Consider the following 20,338-nt stretch of genomic DNA (forward strand, 5'->3'; position numbering starts at 1 on the left):
TGAGTTTATGAAAAAAAAGGGTGGGGGGGGCTCCCACATGCCAGGCTTTGAGGAGTCATGTTAAAGACTGGCTGAACAGAATTAGAGAAGTCGTTTGACAGGTAAAATAATCTTCTCTCTATTCTGTTGTGGATTTAGCTACCAACTTGCAGTCCAAAAATGGTGCTCTCCAAATGATTTCTTTCCATAAAAACACCCATACCCTTAAGGCTCTAAAGTCACACGATTTCCAGTACGACTTTGATCTGACTTTACATTCTCTGACCCAAAGTCACACCAAAGTAGTGTGCAGGCCCCTTTCGAAAGTCGCTGCGACTTGAACGAGTGCCGTTGAAAAGAATGGGCTGCAACTTGTCATGCGAATTTGGACAATAAAGTCGTACAAGTCTGAATGGAGCCTAAATGGCATGTTCCACCCAAAATTATTATTATTATTTTTTTTTTGACCCTTGTTCATTGGAGGATGAACAGCTTCTTATCTTTGGGTAGAGTGGGGAAGGTTCCCTTTATTTTGTGTCCTGATCCAGACAGGAAGTAAGGGGAACTCTTCTACAGCAACACAGCCAAAAATACATCTGATTCTCTTCAGTGAGTAGTGGAAGGCTAACACTCAAGTTACATTTTATTTCTGTCCCTGTTGCAGCTTTTCCCTTCACTTCCTGTCTGGTGGAACCATTGTCAGGAGGACAGGAAGGGGAGGGAAATTTCTCTAATGGAGCCCCGGAAAACTGAAAACCCTCGACGGGGGTTCTGATTTATCTTTATTACATCCATAATTAGAAATGGTTTAATCTCCTGCAGTTATTCAGCACATCATCTCCCTTGGCACTGGTTGCACAAGCATAGTGTGTAGATTACACATACACCTCTGTGACACCAATCGACTTCTTTTGGAAGTGCTGGACTGAGTGACTCCTTTGGAGTGTCACATTGATCGTGCTGCAGCCTGATCTTTTTGGGGCCTTGTGTATGTCACAAACATCTATACTTCACCTTGCCATTTCCTGTAGCATGGATGGAAGAATCTCCATTGTATTCTGGCAGTCGTGGCACCTGCCGAGCAGTGACAACGGCATCTGATATGATGCAATTACTGTTCGCCTGATCATTTTCTACCTACCCAGTGCTTGCAGGGCTACCCATGGTTTTAAATTTGGCCAATTCAGTGGGAGTTGGCCAAAATTCAAGCCATGTATGGGGGCTGTTCAAAAAAGTGCCCAGTGATGGTAACGATGTGAGCAGGAGGACTGTGTAGGGCTGAGCAAGGGCTGGCAACACATGGTTTGATTCTTACTCTAAGTCCCATTCCACTGCTACTGCCATGGATCGTGTGGAGTTGCCCTTAAGTAGGCCACAAAGAGTGGCTCCACTAATTGGATAACATCGCAGTAGACGAGCTGAATGATGCTCATTCTCCGTGCCGCTACTGGTAGGAAATGGCTGATAGCACAGACGATCATCAACTTGACAGCACGGGGAGGAGGGGGTGGGGTGCACTGCACTGCAGCCATCGCTATGGTAACCGCTGTTTCCCAATAAGCTGAGCAGCTTTTAACCCATTGCTTTCTAGATGGACAGCAGCTGAGCAGTAGAGCGTTGCAGTTGGTGTGAGGCTGCCAGGCAAAACCTTGTGCCTAGATGATGATCACTAAAGGCTGACATCCAAAACATTGCACTGCCTGGAAGATGGGAGAGGTCCTTGGAATACGTTCCAAGAAAACCTTCCTCTCATCCAGGGAGCAGCAAGGAAATGTTATTTATTCTCGGTGACATCGGCACGATAGCTTGATGTGTGTTTTTTTTTCGTTTTTTTTTAAACTGTGAGCGGTGCAAAGAAGGCCAGTTAGAGATTTGCGCGGTAGCTGTCAAGGCGAATTACAAGCAGCATTGTTGTGTCTCTGGGATTTTCCAGATCGTAGAATAAGAAAATAATTGAGGAGTCCAGCTGCAAGAAAGAGACACCTTCACCTCTGTCCTCATGAGGGGACAGAGACAAAAATTGCCGTGAGGAAACCTTGCTCATATGAGATATGACATATTAGACTATCCTCATTGTGCTATTCCTTCACTTAGGTGTTCCTTAAGGACCCACACACCATGTGCATTGGGCAGCTTTGCCCAATGCATAGAAAAGGCAATGTGTCCTAATTGTTAAGCTCACTTTAAAGCCTGGAAAAAGTAGGCCATGCTGCATTTTACACATGCACTGTCCCATATTGCAACAGACTGCAGTGCATAGAAATGAATGAAATGTAATTGTATGAACTTTCAATAAAGTTACAAAGAAAGCCATAATTTTTTTTTTTTTATTTTTTTTTAAACAATGCCCCCCTTCACAGCACACACCCAGCAGGTGTGTGTTATACAGAGCATAATACAATTTGGTGTGAATGGCCCTAATATTATATCAAATTTCTGATGAAGACCTGAAAAGATTAATGGGGAAAACTGGTGCAGACAGAATCTGGGGCGTCTGTGCATATTAACCAACCAACTTCTATCATCAGCTTGTTCAGTTAAATCTGATCCCCACATTTACTGTCACTTTAAACAGTTCAATTTTGCCAAAAAACTATTTTGTACTTTAATAGGTGCACCCTATATAAGCTGCGTGTAGTCTCAGCCAACCAGTGGAAGCTTTGTATTCGGAGAATACAAGGCTGCCTATGAATGGCTGAGCATCGCCCAGCCAGACTCCATTTTTTTTCCAGGTGTGGAACAGATGTTTGCATCCAGCAGCTGGAACAAAATGCTATATACTGTATCTGTGGTGCCATACAGTTTATGCAGTGTGCCCAGCAGGCACGTCTATTAGTGTAGGAAATAGTTTGGGCCAACTTGGCCCAAACTAAAGTTAAAGTAAAATTGGAGATCAGCTTTAAGCTTTGAAAATGAGGGATAGGAGCGGTTTGGTTGCCATGCACTGCTGCATCAAATTCTAGCTTCTCCAATTTTGATCAATTACCCTCTCCGTGTTCAGAATTGACTGATAGACGAAATCGGAAAGGAGACCCTCTGAATTTATTACTCAAAAGGAAGCCAGTCTTCACCAGACTTAGAATCTTAATATTCACTCTTAAAGTATCTTTAAACGTGGCCAGTATATAAGCATTAACATGTTAAAGTAACTTCAAATGAAACTTTTTATATTTTTAAATTTCAGTAAAATACCTGAAGATCTTGCCACGGGGTCGCTTCTTTTTGCAGGGCGACAACTCCCTGTCCTTACCTCTCATATGTTTGTCACAGATGGAGACTAAGGAAGTGGCTCAGGGGGCACGCTTTACATGGACATGGTCCACTGTTATCACAAATAGAAAGTCTGCCATGCAGATTGTTATGCAACTGTCACTAAAGTTCATGTAGACAGAAAGGTGTTAAAAAAGGTGAATTTTATTAAAGGTGACCACCTCTCTGGAAAGGGCATCTCTCCATCCTTATATGCTCGCTTGGTGCCTCTCACTCTTCTGCACTCTGGGTTTTGATTGGCTGTGTCAGAGACCTAACTTCCTAGGTCATGTGGCAATGTTGGGCCTAGTAGTTGGCTGCTAGGCCCAGGCACATGACACAGGGAAGTACAGAGTACACATGCTCCTCCATTGCCAGGAAGCGCCAAGTATTTTTGTCAATACATAATGAAGACAAATGGGATCCAAATGGCCGCACTTCTAAAAAAAATTATTCTAATTTATTACAAATGTAAAAATGGCAAAAACAGCAGACAAGACACTATGGGAGCAGGGGATAAAGTCGATGGGTTTCGTGCGAACTGGAACTTAGTCATTACTTGTCATGTGTAAGCGCTAGTTGGCACAAAACACATTGACTTTATCCCCTGCTCCCATAGTGTCTTGTCTGCTGTTTTTGCCATTTTTACATTAGTACTGAAGTGGATGATTTTTTCAGAAGTGCAACCATTTGGATCCATTTGTCTTTCTTGTATATGACTAAAAATACTTGGCGCATCTGGCAGTGGAGGAACATGTGTAATAAAGTGGATCATTTTTTTCGGAAGTGCAACCATTTGTATCCTATTTGTCTTCGTTATGTATGGACAGGTGATTGGAGCTGGCACCTGAGGAGACATGAGGTAGAAGGGATTGCAATGGTGGACCCACCTGGAGCAGCAGCATATGTGTTATGCCATGTATTTTTGCTTGCTCACAGTGGAGCCAAGAAGCTGTGAGGGTACAGGTGAAGTGAGTTTATGCAGGTTGGGGGTTGCCCTTTTTAGAGACTCTCCTACCTTGCCAATGCTCTGGGCAAAGTAACAATGGTTCTTTAAGACAGAATATTTAAATTGCTGCCTGAGTGTCGCTAAATTTTCCATCTTGAAATAACATCTTATTCTAGAATACTGTTCTAAACCACAACCATTTATTAGAATCTGCAAATGATTTCAACATACTATTTTTTTCCCCTTATAAATGTCCCTGCATGCCCTCTGCAGGGGTAGCAGTACAGTTAATATTGCAGTCCTGTGCCATACTCTCCCCATACTACAACTCCAGTACCAGGTTGTCACAAGGGGCCACCTGCAGAGAGCAGGGCAGGACCCTGTAGCTTTGTTGCTCTTTTCCTGGTCCTGCTGTCAGGAATCACATTAGGCAGTGCTGCATGGATTGAGTTCTTTTGAATGGGATGTTTACAGTGCTTACAAATACCTCAGTGGTGATCCCAGTGTAGGAAGAAAGCTTTTCAGTCTCAGAGTGTAAGAGGACACAGTGAGGTTAGAGGAGAAGCGGCTTAACCTTAAGTTGCGTAGGGGGTTTTTCATTGTCGGGGCAAGAAGGATGTGGAACTTCCACATTTGGTGGTCTCAGTGGAGAGTATTGATGGTTTTAATAGATTCTTGGATGTGCATCTTAGTAAACACAACATACAAGGATATGGGAAATATTTATCAACACTGACTCCTACACAGGTTGAACTGGATGGACTATTTATTGTCTTTTATTCAACCTTACCTACTATGATTGTACATCATGGAGCTAGATGCATTGGCACAAACTACAGTAGTCCATATTGGGAGCACAGCAAGGAGGGTGGCTGTGAGACCATGTAGACCAGGGATATGCAATTAGCGGACATCCAGCTGCTACAAATCCCATGAGGCATAGCAAGACTCTGACAGCCACAAGCATGACACCCAAAGGCAGAGGCATGATGGGACTTGTAGTTTTGCAACGGCTGGTGGTCCGCTAATTGCAGATCGCTGATGTAGACCAAGCTTAGCCACCCTCATACAGAAGTCTCAGCAACACGCTTTAAATTTATATTTGGTAATGTGCTAGTCTATGCTGCTATTACCAATACAGAGTTGACATCAGTAATGGATTTTTTTTATTTTTATTGGGTTGGTGGCATGTTCTCTCAAAGCAGTTTTTGATGACCATAGTTCATCATCAGAAGGTGGAGTATTTGGGTATAATAACACAATGGAGTTGATTTACTAAAACTAGAGAATGCAAAATCTGGTGCAGTTGTGTATGGTAGCCAATCGGCTTCTAACTTCAGCTTGTTCAATTAAGCTTTCAACGAAAAACCTGGAAGCTGATTACTTTCTATGTCAGAGTCAGGAAAGAAAAAATTGGGGGAAAACACTGCGCTGAGGCCAAAGACTGAGGGTCAGCAGCTAACACCCAAACAAACAAAGTTCAGTGAAAATAAGAAAAAATTGGTGTAGCGCTAGTAAATCAATTAGTGAAAAACTCTAAAGATGTATATTAAAGGGGTGATAAGGAAACCAATACTAAGATAACACACATGTGACAAAATGTGCAAAAGTAAAAAATATATAAAACAAAAATGAATGCAATTAATAATTCGCCAAGTATGTGGATACAATATATAAGTGCACGTAGATCTTGATGGGTATCAGCAGCTGAAATATAAATCCCAGCAAAACAGTCCACGTATGTTAGTTAGTGAAAAGTGTCAGTGTTGGTCTTCCCAGCAATGGAATCAGGCAACCACACAATTCAATTCAACCTGGAACAACGACTTGTCTGGAGTGAGTTAAAGAAAATTAAATACTCTTACCGGAGGAATTGGACACATCTGTCATATGACAGTGGGTGAAATGCGCTTGAAATCCTGGGTGGTATCAATCAGGTGTTATGTGTTGGTGGCAGGTCCCCTTTGGTCACCGCACTGTCTACGGACTCCTGATATGAGTGGCTGGATCATACGTCTCCAGAGTCAACAGGGTCCAACTATTCACATTGGGGTGCCATCCCAAATATGGTAGATCATAAAAAAGGGGTTCAAAAAGAAGGGCTCCAAATGGTGCAGGTCAGACGGTAACCAATAGGTTTATTAAAAAAGTCATAAAAACCATGACATAAAAGCAATAAGTGATCACAAATTAAAATTGAACATAAGAATAGCAATGTGGGGTGCAAAATGCGAGCAGGATTTCAAGCGCATTTGACCCACTGTCATATGACAGATGTGTCCAATTCCTCCGGTAAGAGTATTTAATTCTCTTTAACTCACTCCAGACAAGTCGTTGTTCCAGGTTGAATTGAATTGTGTGGTTGCCTGATTCCATTGCTGGGAAGACCAACACTGATTACTTTCTATGCAGAGCTGCTCCAGATTTTGCACTCTACAGTTTTAGTAAATCAGCACCAATGGATGGCGTTGTTTCTTAAATCCAGTAGAATGTAGAGCATCACCAGCAGTCCAATGGTTTTTTACTTTTATATGGCTACAGCTGTTGGCACGTAATAAATGTCAACGTTACAGAACCTCACAGGATCACTTTGGTGTGGTGGTGACTGTCTTCATTCTGTGGTGGTTGGTGGTGGAGTTGCTCAGACATGGAGTAGAAAGGTCCTTACTGCTGCTGGAATATAAACAATGTCTCATGTGGGGGTCACAAGAAATATTACATTGCATTTATCTCATGGTGACTTTTTTTTCTCTGTTTTCCTTTGCAGCCAAAGGCACGTCCCTGACAGTTAATTGTTACACGAACTGGACAAGTATGGTAACAATCAGCAACCTCCGGCTGGCTGTGTTGGGCTCCAAGATGCCTTTGAGTTTTCTCTAACTCTCTGCGGTCCTCAGGTGTAGAGCGATTTCTGGATGCATCAGCCAGACCAGGATTTTTTTTCTGCCCAACCCCCTCACCCTGAAGCCATGTGTGTAGCAGTCAGTCCCGCGGCCGCTTCTATCAGTGTTAGTGGACTGAGCCTCTCGCTACAAACCTGTAAGCTTTTCGATTTGCGTCGAGCGCCATCTTTTGTCCTCCAGCCCGGGCAAGAGCAAAAGAGAGAGAACGCACACTTCACTGTAACTTTCAGACGTCGAACAACGTCCATTGGAGAAGACGCAACGACCTTAAGAGGAGGAATACGGCTTTACCCTTTAACAGCAATGATCCAGTGATTAACTACTAAAACAAAAAATAGCACAACTACAAAAAAGAGAAAAGTTTATTGAATGAGACTGTTGATCGGGCTGGACAGCCTTTTTTTTTTTTTCCAGGTTATATTTGCTAAGAAGCTGTGAGGAGTTTTAACATCAATAATAATTTCTCAAACAGTATGTCAGATTTTAGTAAATCAGAAGCATTCTTTGTTTTCAGCTTAACTTACTGTGATTGTATTGGTAATGTTTTCAGACTAAAAACCAAATGAAGAGGCAGACTAATCTAGTTAACTCTCCCAAAGATTATCGTGTGGTAGAAGGTGATTAATCAAGTGCATGATGCATCTTTCATCTTGTCAGCTGTGTCCCATCTAGCAGACATATTGATTCCCCCTGGTGGCCAGAGCGGTGCATCTCCCTCTTCCGGCAGCTGTTTTTGACTCCACTTCCTGTCAAAGCAATAGCATGTTACACGCCTGGTAGCCATTTTGAATCCCCTGTTGGTCAGAGCAGTGCCTCTCCCACAATCGGTGGCCATTTTGAGAACACTCTGTCAGGATCATGCCCCCCACTTGTTTCCTACCTGGCAGCCATGTTGACTCCCCTGTTAGAGCAGTGTCTCTGCTACTATCGGTGGCCATTCTGCATCTTTTGCCTGCTCATTTCATACCTGGCAGGCATTTTGACTCCTGTTAGCCAGGACAGTGCCTCTGCTGATATTGGCAGTCAATTTGATTCTACTTCATGTTGGAAAAATACCCCGCCTGCTTGTTTTACACCTGGGAGAGCCATTTTGGCTCCCCTATGGCCAGTGCAGTGCCTCTCCCACTTCCAGTGACTCTAGTCTCTGTCAGACCAATTATCTACCTGCTTGTTTCACACCTGGCAGCTCCTCCCAATGTTGGCAGCCATTTTGACTCTGTCAGAACAATCCTGCTTGTTTCACACCTGGCAACCATTTTGGCTCCCCTGTTGGAGTAAAAACCTCTTCCCAAAATAGCAGCCATTTTGTCATGACTTTGGTCAGAGCAGGCTCCTCCCACTATTGGAAGCCACTTTGACCTTACTCTGGCAGCCATTTTGGCTCCGCTTTAACTCAGAGCAATGCTTCTCCCCAACCAGGCAGTCATTTTTATAACTTTATCCTGTCCGAGCAATTTGTTTCCCATACTTGCCAGCCATTCTGCCTCTCCTGTTTGTTAAAGTGGCACTAAACTTGCCTTTCCTTCTACGGTTCCCGTTTCTTGCCGGCTTTTTCTGCTGGGTTCCAGTCTTCAGCCATTTTGTTGGCCGACGCAGGGTGACGTCACTTCTGCGCGTGGTCAGGAGTTGGTCATCCTGGCACACAGGGACCGTGCCAGCGATCTAAGCTTAGCTGCGCGTGCACAGCTCAGTTTAGATTCTGGAGGAGACGGCGAGCAGGCAAGTAGGCATATTTTATTGCAGAAGAGGGATTGCATGTCTCTTCTGCAATAAAGAGCCTGTCTGCTCGTAGTTGGTGACGGGGAACTTTAGTACTACTTTAAAAGCAATGCAAGTTTTTTTTTTAGGGTTTTTTTCACTCCCAGGTCTGCTTTTTCTTTAATATAATGTTTAATGTTCTTTAATATTCTCTTGTAAGCAATTGAAAAAAACAATCTCCCTTTGTGTTCTGTATTGAGCCAATCGCTGCTGCCTGTGAAACAGCAGCACATAAGTTTTGCCACCCTTTCTGGAACAAAAATCCCCGGCCTTATGACCTCTCTTAGTAATTACATTGACAGCAAGTCACATTTTTGCTGGCCAGGCCACAACTCTATTACATGACCAAATCAAGAATGCTCCAGTATTGTGCTGGTACTTCCTGTTGGCATCTACATTGTCCCTGCAGCTGTTTGCAGCTAATATAATTACATCTGATATTTAGGAATTGTTTGTTAGCAACTACATTCAGCTAGTTTAACACTTCCGCTCAAGAAGTGATTTTACTCAGAGGGCCCCCCACCTTTAGATTTGAACGGACCACTAAACCTTAGAGCATGAATGCTCAACCTGTGGCACTCCAACTGTTGCAGAACTACAAATCCCATCATGCCTCTGCCTTTGGTATTCATGCTTGTAACTGTCAGCAGCTTGCAGTGCATCATGGGACTTGTAGTTTTGCAGCAGCTGGAGGGCCACAGGTTGACCACTCGTGCCTTAGAGGCTTACACCCAGTCCGAGAAAGATTGACATGAGTGGCGTATTTCCAACGGCTCAACATAAGCTACTGTTCACTGATGTCAGTTTTTCTTTTAAGGCAGCTAAAAAGATAGAAAAATATCTTCAGTCACAAATGCATCTTTTTATTTATTTTTTTACTGCATCACTTTATATGATTGCCATATAAAGGACCATCAAAGATACATTTCACATGGTTTTATAAATAGCCTAACAAAGGAGTAGGCAACATTTTCAGAGCCCAGGAACAACTACTGACATGTACAAGGGTTATTCAAAAAGTTTCCGCACTTTTATAGTTAAATCTTAAAAAGTGCAGAAAATTTTTGAAGACTCCTTGTATTATCCTTTATTTCAAAGTCTTGAAATAGTTTTTTAGTTTCATCCAGCAGTGTCTACTTAAAATGTTTCTACATGTGGTTGCAGGGCCGTTCCCAGGGTTGGGTGGCAGCACTGTGCGCACAGCCTGCACTAATGTTAACAGAGGAGGCTTGGTCATTGCCCCTGTCCAAGTGACAGGAACAGTGGCCAGGCAGGGAGCTCAATATTGGGATTGCTGTGTTGGCCCCTGAACTGCAAGCTGGTGGTTTTAGGGGGGAGATCCGGATGGCCAGTGTTGTGTAGTTGAAAGAGAAGGTGGAGCAGCAGCACATATTTATGTACACAGCTTAAAGTATATGCCTGGGCAATGTAAACACTTATTCAGTATATCCCTGCAATACATGCACATTGCTGTCAGTACAAGAAAAAAAAATACCTGTTAATCTGCCAGAAATCCAGTGTAACTTTCTGTTGTAGTTGGCAACACTGTGCTGCACTGAAATCCCCAGCAGTTTGATCCCCTCACTGAACTACAAAACATCTCCCCTTCTCCACAACTTAAGGGGATGGTGTTCTATAGTCCTATAGACTATAGAACACTGCATCACTGTATATGATTGGCATATAAAGGACCATCAAAGATACATTTCACATTGTTTTATAAATAGCCTAACAAAGGAGTAGGCAACATTTTCAGAGCCCAGGAACAACTATTGATATGTACGAGGGTTCTTCAAAAAGTTTCCTCACTTTTATAGTTAAATCTTAAAAAGTGTGCTAACTTTTTGAAGACCCCTTGTATTAACCTTTATAGGTTATATAGTGTTGTCAGTCCTATAGGTAGGGCTGACAACACTGCTTGGGATTTCAGTGCAGCAGGGGCAGTTGTCGGGTTACTGCAAGAAGACAAAACATGGAGAAATTTGCATAAATTGCAGAGATGTATTGCATATGTTTTGTGGATTTGTTTCCCAATTGTGCATTGGACCGTTTATCTCGGACTGTGCTGTGAGGTTGTGATTAGTGGTCCTAGGCCAGTGATGGCGAACCTTAGCACCCCAGATGTTTTGGAACTACATTTCCCATGATGCTCCACTACACTGCAGAGTGCAAGAGCATCTTGGGAAATGTAGTTCCAAAACATCTGGGGTGCCAAGGTTCGCCATCACTGGCCTAGGCTTTCTTTGACTCTGTGAGCGGTGCCAGTCCATGAATTGTACCTTGAGTCACGTGGCAGATAAAACAAACTGACTGCCACAAGCACAAGAGGGAGCAGTTGATTTCATGGACCTGGCACACCATATCAGACGTGTTAGGAAGGTGGCAATACACCCAAGACAAGATAATCCCTCCCCCAATGGAAGGATGATTACCTGCGGCAGAGTCGGTGGCTGTGTGTCAAGCCTGACCACATGTATGAAGCAATGGTAGTGACACTGGGTGTTAGATGAAGTGCTGCATTAAGCCGGCCATAGTGTGTTCAGCAGGGACCAGCTGAGATTCAACCCATGTATGGGCAGGATGAATGTACCCAAACTAATCGATTAACTTGGGTACAACCAACCTGTCAGATTTTACATGCGATTATTGCTAGCGGCTATTATAAACACTAGCAATAATTACGGTGTTCCCCTGGTGGAGACAATGCACAATGGCTATGCAGGACGGATTCTCCCATCAACACTTACTGCGTTGATGGGGGGAATTGAGCGATTTTCTTTCCTGCAACCAATGGTTGCAGGAAAGAAAACCACTCCATCGATGGCTGGCTTTAGATACATATGAGGAGCTCTTCTAGAAACCAGTCAAATCAGGTGATTTCAGATCAAGGCTCAGACTTTGCACAGCCAGGGAACTTACAAGAAAGGCTGGAATCATTATACAGAATTTATATAGAGACAAAGGTTTGTGCAGCACTATACAGTATAAAGGGAGATTGTAAAGTTGCATTGAAATTCAGTACAAGAGAGTTAGTGGGGCCCTGCTCCTGAGAGCTTACTGTCCAATAGAATCACGCCTATGCGTTTTTCTATTGAAGTCAATAGAAGTGTATCAAAACAGGTCATTAACATTCAGTGTTTTCAGTGTGTGTTGCAATGCGCATCTGTTGATGCACATGGTACATTTGCATGCGTTATGACGTGTTGAGATGTGTGTTTGATGCATTTCCATTGATTTCAGTGCAAAATGTATTGAGCAAAAACAACAAAAGTGCACGCCCGGCCTAAATCTTTCTCAGAGTATAGTTTAAGGCTGGGTTCACGCTGCAGCATTCTCCGGCTCACAGCAGGAGTCCGGTGCGTCTCCATTCACCGTTTCAGGTCCAATTTCAGCCAAAATTTTGGGCTGAATTCCGACCTGAAAGGGACCAAAAGCCGCACAAGATTCCAGTGCAATTTGCACTGGAGCCGCAGTGGTGATGTGTGAACCGGCTCCATAGAGAGCCAGTCACAAGCTCCTGCTATGCAAATTTGGATGCAGGGAATCCCACATCCAATCTGCAACAGTGTGAACCCAGCCTAAAGGGTGATCTGATGCCATCCGTGATTGGGTTCTGATAGAAGCCATTCTCTCGTTTAGGAGCTGCATACTAGTGCTGGGGCTGCTTCAGAGACAGTGAATGTCGGACAGGGAAGGACCCTAAAGAGAACCAGTCTGAAATGGATTTAGGCTCGGCCTACACTTAAGCGTGAGACAAAGTAAATAACAGGATAGTGTCCGTGAAGGTTTTTATTCATCCAGATCAACGTTACAAAACGAATCCAGTAACAAACTATCAGCATCAGGACAGACAGAATGGTAAAGGCTGCAGCAATGGAACAGAGTGGGACTTCAGATTATTACAAATTTCTATGTGACTGGCGCTCATAAAAAAAATAAAAAAAAACTCCACCTGCAAAAGATCTTTTATACCTTCCTGGTCCGTCGGCCATTTCTCTGATCTTCCCAATGTTCAGGAGCTACAGCCACCAGAAAAATCTTTACAACCTTGCACCCCACCCCCTACTAAACGCTGTGGGGCCCTTACACCACTACTGTGCCCAGTAGTAACAAGGGGCGGCAGATGGGAGCGCAGAGACGGGGGAGGTCCAGGCATCTGAGACCACCTGGATGTGTTAAATGTGAAGATTCTTCAGGTGGTTGTCGATTGGAAGAATGGCTGAACGGACAAGTGACCAGGGAAAGTCTTCTCTTGCATGTGGTGTGCTTTTTAAAGATGCTAAATGAATTTTGATATTGCGTTGACCAGCTGATACAAGTATAGGTAATGGGAAAAACAATTTCCCAATTTCCTGGCATACTGAACATGAACAGTCGTAGAGATTTATAATGATGTTTCCAAATAGTCCAGTTGGGCTACTTAGGCTTCCATGTTTGGGCATCATGATTGGTTTGGAAAAGTCAGCCTTCCCCACCAATCAATTAGGTCCATGATATATGGATAATTACAAAGTATGGGGAAGAGTCTCACTGGTTGCAGGAAAGCGTTGGCTCCAACAACATATTCTCATAGGCTGATTTTGTTCTGCTGCTTAATAGAAGTCTGGAAGCAGCAATTCTTTATGTATGAAATGGGCAATTCTTTTACCATTTCATCAGTTGGTTGATGTATAAAATGCACTTAAGCTTGGCAGTGCCAGGTCATTAATATTTAGCCATGTGGGTTTAAGAAACCCAACCTAAAAATGTACAAATGGACCCACATTTCTAGCCAGTTCCAGCATCATCACAAGTAGTCAGGCACCCCCCTGTGGTTACAATTTAGAGTGCTTTTTATTGGTCCCTTGGCACCTCTTATGTGTGCCCATTGGTATGAAAGGCAATTTATGTTGGTGAACCATTTACTCTGGCCAACAAAAATGAGTATGGAAACTCCAAACAAAACTTAAATCAAACATTGTATGTCCTATGTTGTCACCTCTGTCTTAAATTACAATATTTGGGGGGATATCATCTTAGAGGATTAGTTAATTATGAAATGCAAACCACGGGGTGCCCATTTAGACTTCCATAATAGGGTAACTCATAACATGCATTGCAGTGCCATTCATTTTGAATGGTACCCAAACACACCTGCATTGTAGTGCACCACAACACACTACCTTACAAGACTTGATCATTTGCTTGCTTTTTATTTTTTAATGCACGTTGGGGGTTCTCTGGCAGCCCATTACCTTCAATGGCTACCCCAGCGCAATGCTTGTTAACGCTCAGCTAAGTGATAAATGGCCCTTTAGGGTTTTACCCTCCAGTCTTATTCACCTGACTCTTAAAACAAGTGCAAGTCATCCCATGAAAATCTTTTCCATGGTACTTTTTTATTTTATATTTATTTCTTTATGATTGGTTTGCTTTGTCATCTGAGACAGCAAGCGCAAAACCAGTGAGTGGAAACTAAAGCCCCGTACTCACGGGCCAAATATCGGCCGGTTCACTAAAAACTGGCTAAAATACGACCCGTGTGTGCAGAAGCCGGGCAAGCGTCCGGCTTTTGTCAAAGGGGCATGACTGAAATAGGCCTGCTGATCGGCACTCTCAGCCCACGGCTCAGAGAGCTGGCCGGCGAGTTTTGGCAGGGGGCGTCTCCCAATCGGAACACAATAGCTCAGTGGGGAGATTGCAGTACTAACATCAGATTGTTAGTACATGATCTCCTCCAAAGCGCTTAAGTCTAGCTACCCCATGGTGATTGCTTTCGAGGGATAACTTGCTTTTGTTTTAACATATAATGGCTTGAAAGTCAGGAAATGTACAGCGTTAATCTCCTCTTTGTCCATAATAAACGTTGAGATCCTAATTATGCTTCCTTCATACGGCTATGGGCAGCGCAAGGAATATTCCAAACTTTCTGGCCCTTTGAAGCTGAAAACTATGCTTGCCAGGTGAATATAGGAAAAAATCACTGACCATTCAGGCCAGGAGGGGGCGCATGCTTTGCTACCTAATGAATTTCTTACTAGTCTGTCCACAAAATAATACAGCCCATACCATTCTCTACAAGGTGGCAATATGATTGTATTATAGAGCTATTCCTTAAAACTCCTGCTGTTTCTTTAACCTGAAGAAATAAAAATGAAATTTTACTATAAGTTTAAAAAAAAAGGAAAAAGAAAAAAAAAATTTAAAAACCCTACTTTTTGTATCTTATTTTGGAATTTCTTCTATCATATGGAAAAAAAATTGAAGTATCCCTATTTCAAGAAACGTATTTTGTTAAAGAAAAAGAAAATGATTGTACATATTGAAATATGTATTTTTGCACAGGTCTTTTTGTTTTTATTTTTTTTGTTTTTATTTTTTTTTTCCTTATATCCAGTTTTGGTACAATGGAGATCATCTAATATTTATTTGTTAATAAAAAAAAGAATACCTTTTATGATTTGAAGTGATTCACTGCCAAGCCTATATTCTGACATGCCTAAGTGTAACCGGTTTAAGGGATTCCTCCGTTTTGCGAGGCCTGGGTTCTGTTTCTCGATGTCTGTGGAGTGGATAATTATCAATTGTATACCATTTGCTATTAGTTGCCTAAATCAGCGAGTTTAAGCTTTAGCTAAGGGGCTATATATGTTTTTTTTTCTTTGAAAAGTTTTGTTCTATGCCTGTGTGTGCAAAAACGAGGGCACATATGTGCTTGCGTGTGATTTATTGACTAAATAGACCTAAAAACTACAGAGGAAAATGAAAAGTGCCTGGTTCTAGTTTCCAAGCTGTATTCTTTAGCTTTTCCTTAACACTTGAATGTTCATTTGTTTGTTTTTTCTTTTCTCCTAATTTTCTTTTTCTTTCTTTTTTTTTAATTAGATCTTGTTTTTATCTTTATTTTTTTAAATTGCAGTTTCTAAAATTTGTACTACAGGCAATGCGATAGAACTACTTACATTTTTTTTGTTGTGTTTTTTTAAGTTTTAAGACGCCCATCTTGCTGAAGGGACCAGACTGGCCTCTTTGGCACTGGGTTTAAATTTGGTTGCTCTATTTTGTTCACCCCCCCTAACCTGTGATGACACAGGTACTTGACGTCAAAGGTTGGCGACCAACGTGTATGTATAGCATAGCTATTGTTTTAGGGGGAAAAAAAGTGGTTTATTTAATAGAGAACTGCATTACTGATTTAAAAAAAAAAAAGTAAAAATATTTTTTATAAAAAAAAAAAATTAGATTTAAAAAAGCCAGATACCTCGTGGAAACTGAATCTATATCAGAATTCCAAATGGAATGTCGTGACTTTAACGATGTCTTCCTCCGAGTTCCCTTTGCCAAGGAATTTTTCTGGTCCCTTTGGCCTTGCTTTTTGTAGATTATGAAATGACGTCACCTCGCCACATGGGGGCAGTCATCTCGTGAGCTGGTCCATACGTGTGAGACAAGCGATATCACTGGAGGCTTTTAATGTTTTTGAATTATCAATTTGGATGGTGAATATTCATGAGCTAAAAATCTTCAAAGGCTTTGGTTGGGTAGTATTCTCCTCAACGAGGATTTATCTCACAAAATGGCTGCTGTCTTTGCTTGTGTGGGTGATGGCCTGTCCTTCCATAAGGCAGGGGAGCACTGCTTCAGTCCTAGTAGGCCGCGATCCTCACATGTCTGTTATTGGGCCGTTATCCATTAAAAGGAAGCTTGTACTGAGAGAAATAAGAAGGCAACCTAACTTCCTAAAAGTATTTAGTTGCCTGGCTATCTATGACTTCTGTGAATCTTCTGACCTTGGGCATTAGTCACACCTTAGTATTTTGTCACAAATAACCACAGAACCCCATTGTTTTAAATGGTTATGTTAACTTCTGAGCGTTGCGTCACATGTAGCGTCACTCCCATTGCTCGAAAAATACATGAGCTTTTTTTTTCTGGCAGAACAGCATGTTTTTAGGCACTTCAGTAATAAGTCTATTGGGTTAAAAACATGATCCTGTCCTGTGTATATATAGTGATATATGTTGATAGAGACTCAAAGTCTATCTGGATCAACTAATAGAAAAAATGGAATAAAGAAGAAAACCTCCAAATACAGAAACCAAAACTCCCAATTAATCCAGGGAATGGCAAAAAATAAGCATAGTAAATTTGCTCCATAGGTGGATATAAATTCCTCTTTGCTCCCCCAGAGAGCATCCCCTATCCCCCATAACTCCTTAAAAATGTGAATAAACACACATGCAAGCCTCAAACTCTTAAATATGCTATGAGGCCGCCACCCAACCAATATTTTACCAGCTGGGCCTGGTAAAAATGAAATTCATAGGAAAGAGATTGCAAGGTTAAGTGACTCAAGTATTAAAGGCATTGGATCAGTCCAACAGCCAGGCGCCTAGCATTTTCAGGAGATGTCCCCAGTAGCAGCCTACACCACTCTTAAAAGGATCATTCCACCAAAGTCTGCTACTTTAGTTTGCTAGTGTCCAAAACTCCTGTAGGAGGCGGTATAACCCGACTATCTAAATTACTGTGTTCTTTAATTGACTCTAAGAAAAATATATTTTTTTAAGATGGATTAGAACCAATGTTCTTGGTTACATTCACACTTGAGCGTCTCTAGTCTTTTTTTTTATTTATTTTTTTTATATTTTTTTCAATTATGTACATGCTCGTTTTTGTGCATTTTTTTTTTATTTTTTTATTTTTTTTTGCCAATGGAGCATCTCTAGTCTTGTTTTTTTTTTATTTTTCAAGTATGTACATGCACATTTTTGGGCATTTTTTAATTTTTTTATTTTTTTTTAGCCAATGGAAAGCTAGTTGGAGTAGAAGGTGCAAGAAGGGGCACATAGAATAACACGGAAATCGGAGTGTCGAGCCCTAAAACACTTCTGGAATTGCTCAGGCTTGAATCTGGGCTTAAAGGGTATTTCCACTTTTGCAGCAAAATTGGGATAACACCGACTTTATATTTATGTCCCAATTTACGTAGCAAAAAATTTTTAAAAAGTGATGCTTTCCTATTTTTTGATGCTTCTTTCTAAACCCTCTAGCAAGGAAAAATCCTAGGAAGTATTTTTTTTCTTTGACTTGTTTTGCATCAGTTTCAGCTTCTATAAGAGCAGTGTAAACGGCAAGCTTTGTTGAAGCTTTTAAAATACCATTCAACTTCAGTTTGTCAATGTTGAACGCAGATCCTATTGGGAGTGCTGATTGCTGCTTTAAACAAGCTGCTAGCAGGCTTCAGCACTTCTTGTTGAAAGCCTGCTGAAGAGTGCTAGAAGCCTGCTTAAAGCTGCAATCAGCACTCCCATTAGGATCTGTGTTCAACATTTACAAACTGGTACTTTAAAGGCTTGAAAAAAAAACAACTGCTTGAAGCTCTCCCAAAGCTTGCTGAAAGTTTCATAAAAGCTTGCTGTTCACACTATTATACAAGCTGAAGTTCATGTGAACCAGGCTTTTATGAGGGGGCTGGGCAGCTGCGTTTGTTAAAATTATCCATCTGTACTGTGCAGGCAGATCTTCATTATCAATTGTATCCAGATGCAAATACTGTCCTAACAAAGGGTTAAATGTTTTTGGGGCGTGGCTTATTGTATGGTAATGAGGACAGACTTGGGACAGAGACTGCCTCTAACACAGTGGTCTCCAAACTAGGGGCCCTCCAGTTCAAGAGCTACAATTCCCGTCATGTCTGTGAATGTCAGTTTTACATTGCCTCATGGGAAGTGTAGTTCCACAACAGCTGGAAGGCCGTAGTTTGGAAATCCCTGGTCTAGCGCTAGGTTCACACTATATGCGGGTGTGCGGAACTGCGTGTGATTGCATGCAGGGGGCGCCATTTATTCTCAAAGGCACTCCCCTAGCTCTATGCAGTTTCAATTTTGAAAAAAGGTGCCAGGATCTTTTCCCTGTTTCATAGATTCAGTAGCTGCTGTGCCTGCATAAATGTAATCACAAGGAAATTGTAATAGTGTGAACCTAGCCTAACAATGTTCATAAAACCTTGTAGTTAAAGGGGAGGGCCACCCTGAAAAACAAAAAAATGTTAAAAATTACAAAAAATCTAAAAAAAAAAAATGAAAAAAATTTTTTTTTTTTTTACTTACCAGAAATGCCTGTTGCTAGGCACTTTCTCCTAATCTTCCTCTTCCTCCTCCGCGGAGATCTTCTGTCTTCGTCGCGGCGTCTTCTGGGTAATGAGTCGCGCTGTGTTCTGGGAACTGTGTGTTCCAGAACACAGCGCGTCCCATTCAGAAAGCGCTGCGGGACTCGCGCATGCGCAGTAGGAAACGGGCAGTGAAGCCATAAGGCTCCGCTGCCTGTTTCCCTTACAAGGGATGGCGGCGCCGGGACCCGAGAGCCGAGGGACGGGTCGGCCTCGGGCGGCCGACATCGCGGGCGCCCTGGACAGGTGAGTGTGTTTATTAAGTCAGCAGCTGCAGTGTTTGCAGCTGCTGACTTTTTTTTTTTTTTTTTTATAACCGGCCCTCCGCTTTAAGGCACTTCCTAAGGCTGGATTCACGTATGTGCGGCCGCAGTTTCCAGCCTGGGGTTCGGTGCGTTTCTGTTCACCGATTCAGGAGCAATTCAGGTCCACATTTTTGCCTGGATTCGCATCTGAACAGGACTCCAAAACACACAGGACCCCATTGGAATTCGCACTGTGGCCGTCTTGGACATGTGTGAACCGGCTCCATTGATAGTTGGTCACGCATTTCATGTGAACTGAACTGCATTCAGTTTGCACATATGTGAACCCGGCCTCACTCTTTAAAGGGGTTGTAAAGGTTCGTGTTTTTTCACCTTCATGCATCCTGTCAGTGACCGGCCCCCCCGTTTTATTTATCTGACCCCTCTAACTTGACCCACTGGGAGGTGCTGTCCCTCTGCCCAGGGTTCTCGGCTGTCGATTGGATAGATTGATAGCAGCGTAGCCATTGGCCCCTGCTGCTGTTAATCAAATACAATGATGCGAGGGGCAGGGCCAAGTCCTGCATTTGGCCTCTATAGACGCTGAATGCTGGACTTGGGAGCGTACCCGCAAGGTTTTCCTTTAGTAAATAACCCTCTTAGTGTCACTTTAAGATATGCTGTGTGAATGGGAACGCACGGTTTTCTCAAATTTATCTGCAGAAGTGAAAGTACACTCTCTCTAATATTGGTGTTTCCTATTATAACGCCCTTATTTGTTTTTCTGGAGTCACCTGAACAGGAAGTCAGAGGAAATGTCCCCAATGAGGGTCACAGACAGCAATAAAGGTTCTAAGCAATCCACACAAAAAAAAAAAAAAAAATATTTTTTTATTTTTATTTTTTGTCTGGCCCATATGCGGCCCTCAAGGACTGAAGCAGTAACGCATCGCTGTAACGGGTCAGGGTGATAGGCCGATAGATGGACAGCGTAGGATGACGTTATGTACAAGCTTTGCATTACAGGATAACAAGCACTACAGGTTGTCAATGTGAATGTAGTTCTTGGAAAGCAGCGCGCTCTTGTCTATTTTTTCTTCTCTGT

General features: G+C 42.4%; 1 protein-coding gene across 2 annotated transcripts in view; it reads left to right on the forward strand.

The window, feature by feature from the left end:
* The window catches only part of ATXN7 (ataxin 7), a 176,008-nt gene extending 160,725 nt beyond the window's left edge, over positions 1-15,283 (forward strand). For both annotated transcript variants that reach the window (XM_077451947.1, XM_077451948.1), the window contains one exon: positions 6,945-15,283. In XM_077451947.1, the coding sequence (XP_077308073.1) occupies positions 6,945-6,962 (18 nt within the window). In that variant the 3' untranslated portion in view covers positions 6,963-15,283. The remainder of the gene's footprint in view (positions 1-6,944) is intronic.
* Positions 15,284-20,338: the final 5,055 nt, after the last annotated feature.

The sequence above is a fragment of the Lithobates pipiens genome, unplaced genomic scaffold, assembly GCF_037356315.1.
Source record: "Lithobates pipiens isolate NorthernLeopardFrog02 unplaced genomic scaffold, aLitPip1_a1.2 Scaffold_23, whole genome shotgun sequence".
Lineage (NCBI taxonomy): Eukaryota > Metazoa > Chordata > Amphibia > Anura > Ranidae > Lithobates > Lithobates pipiens.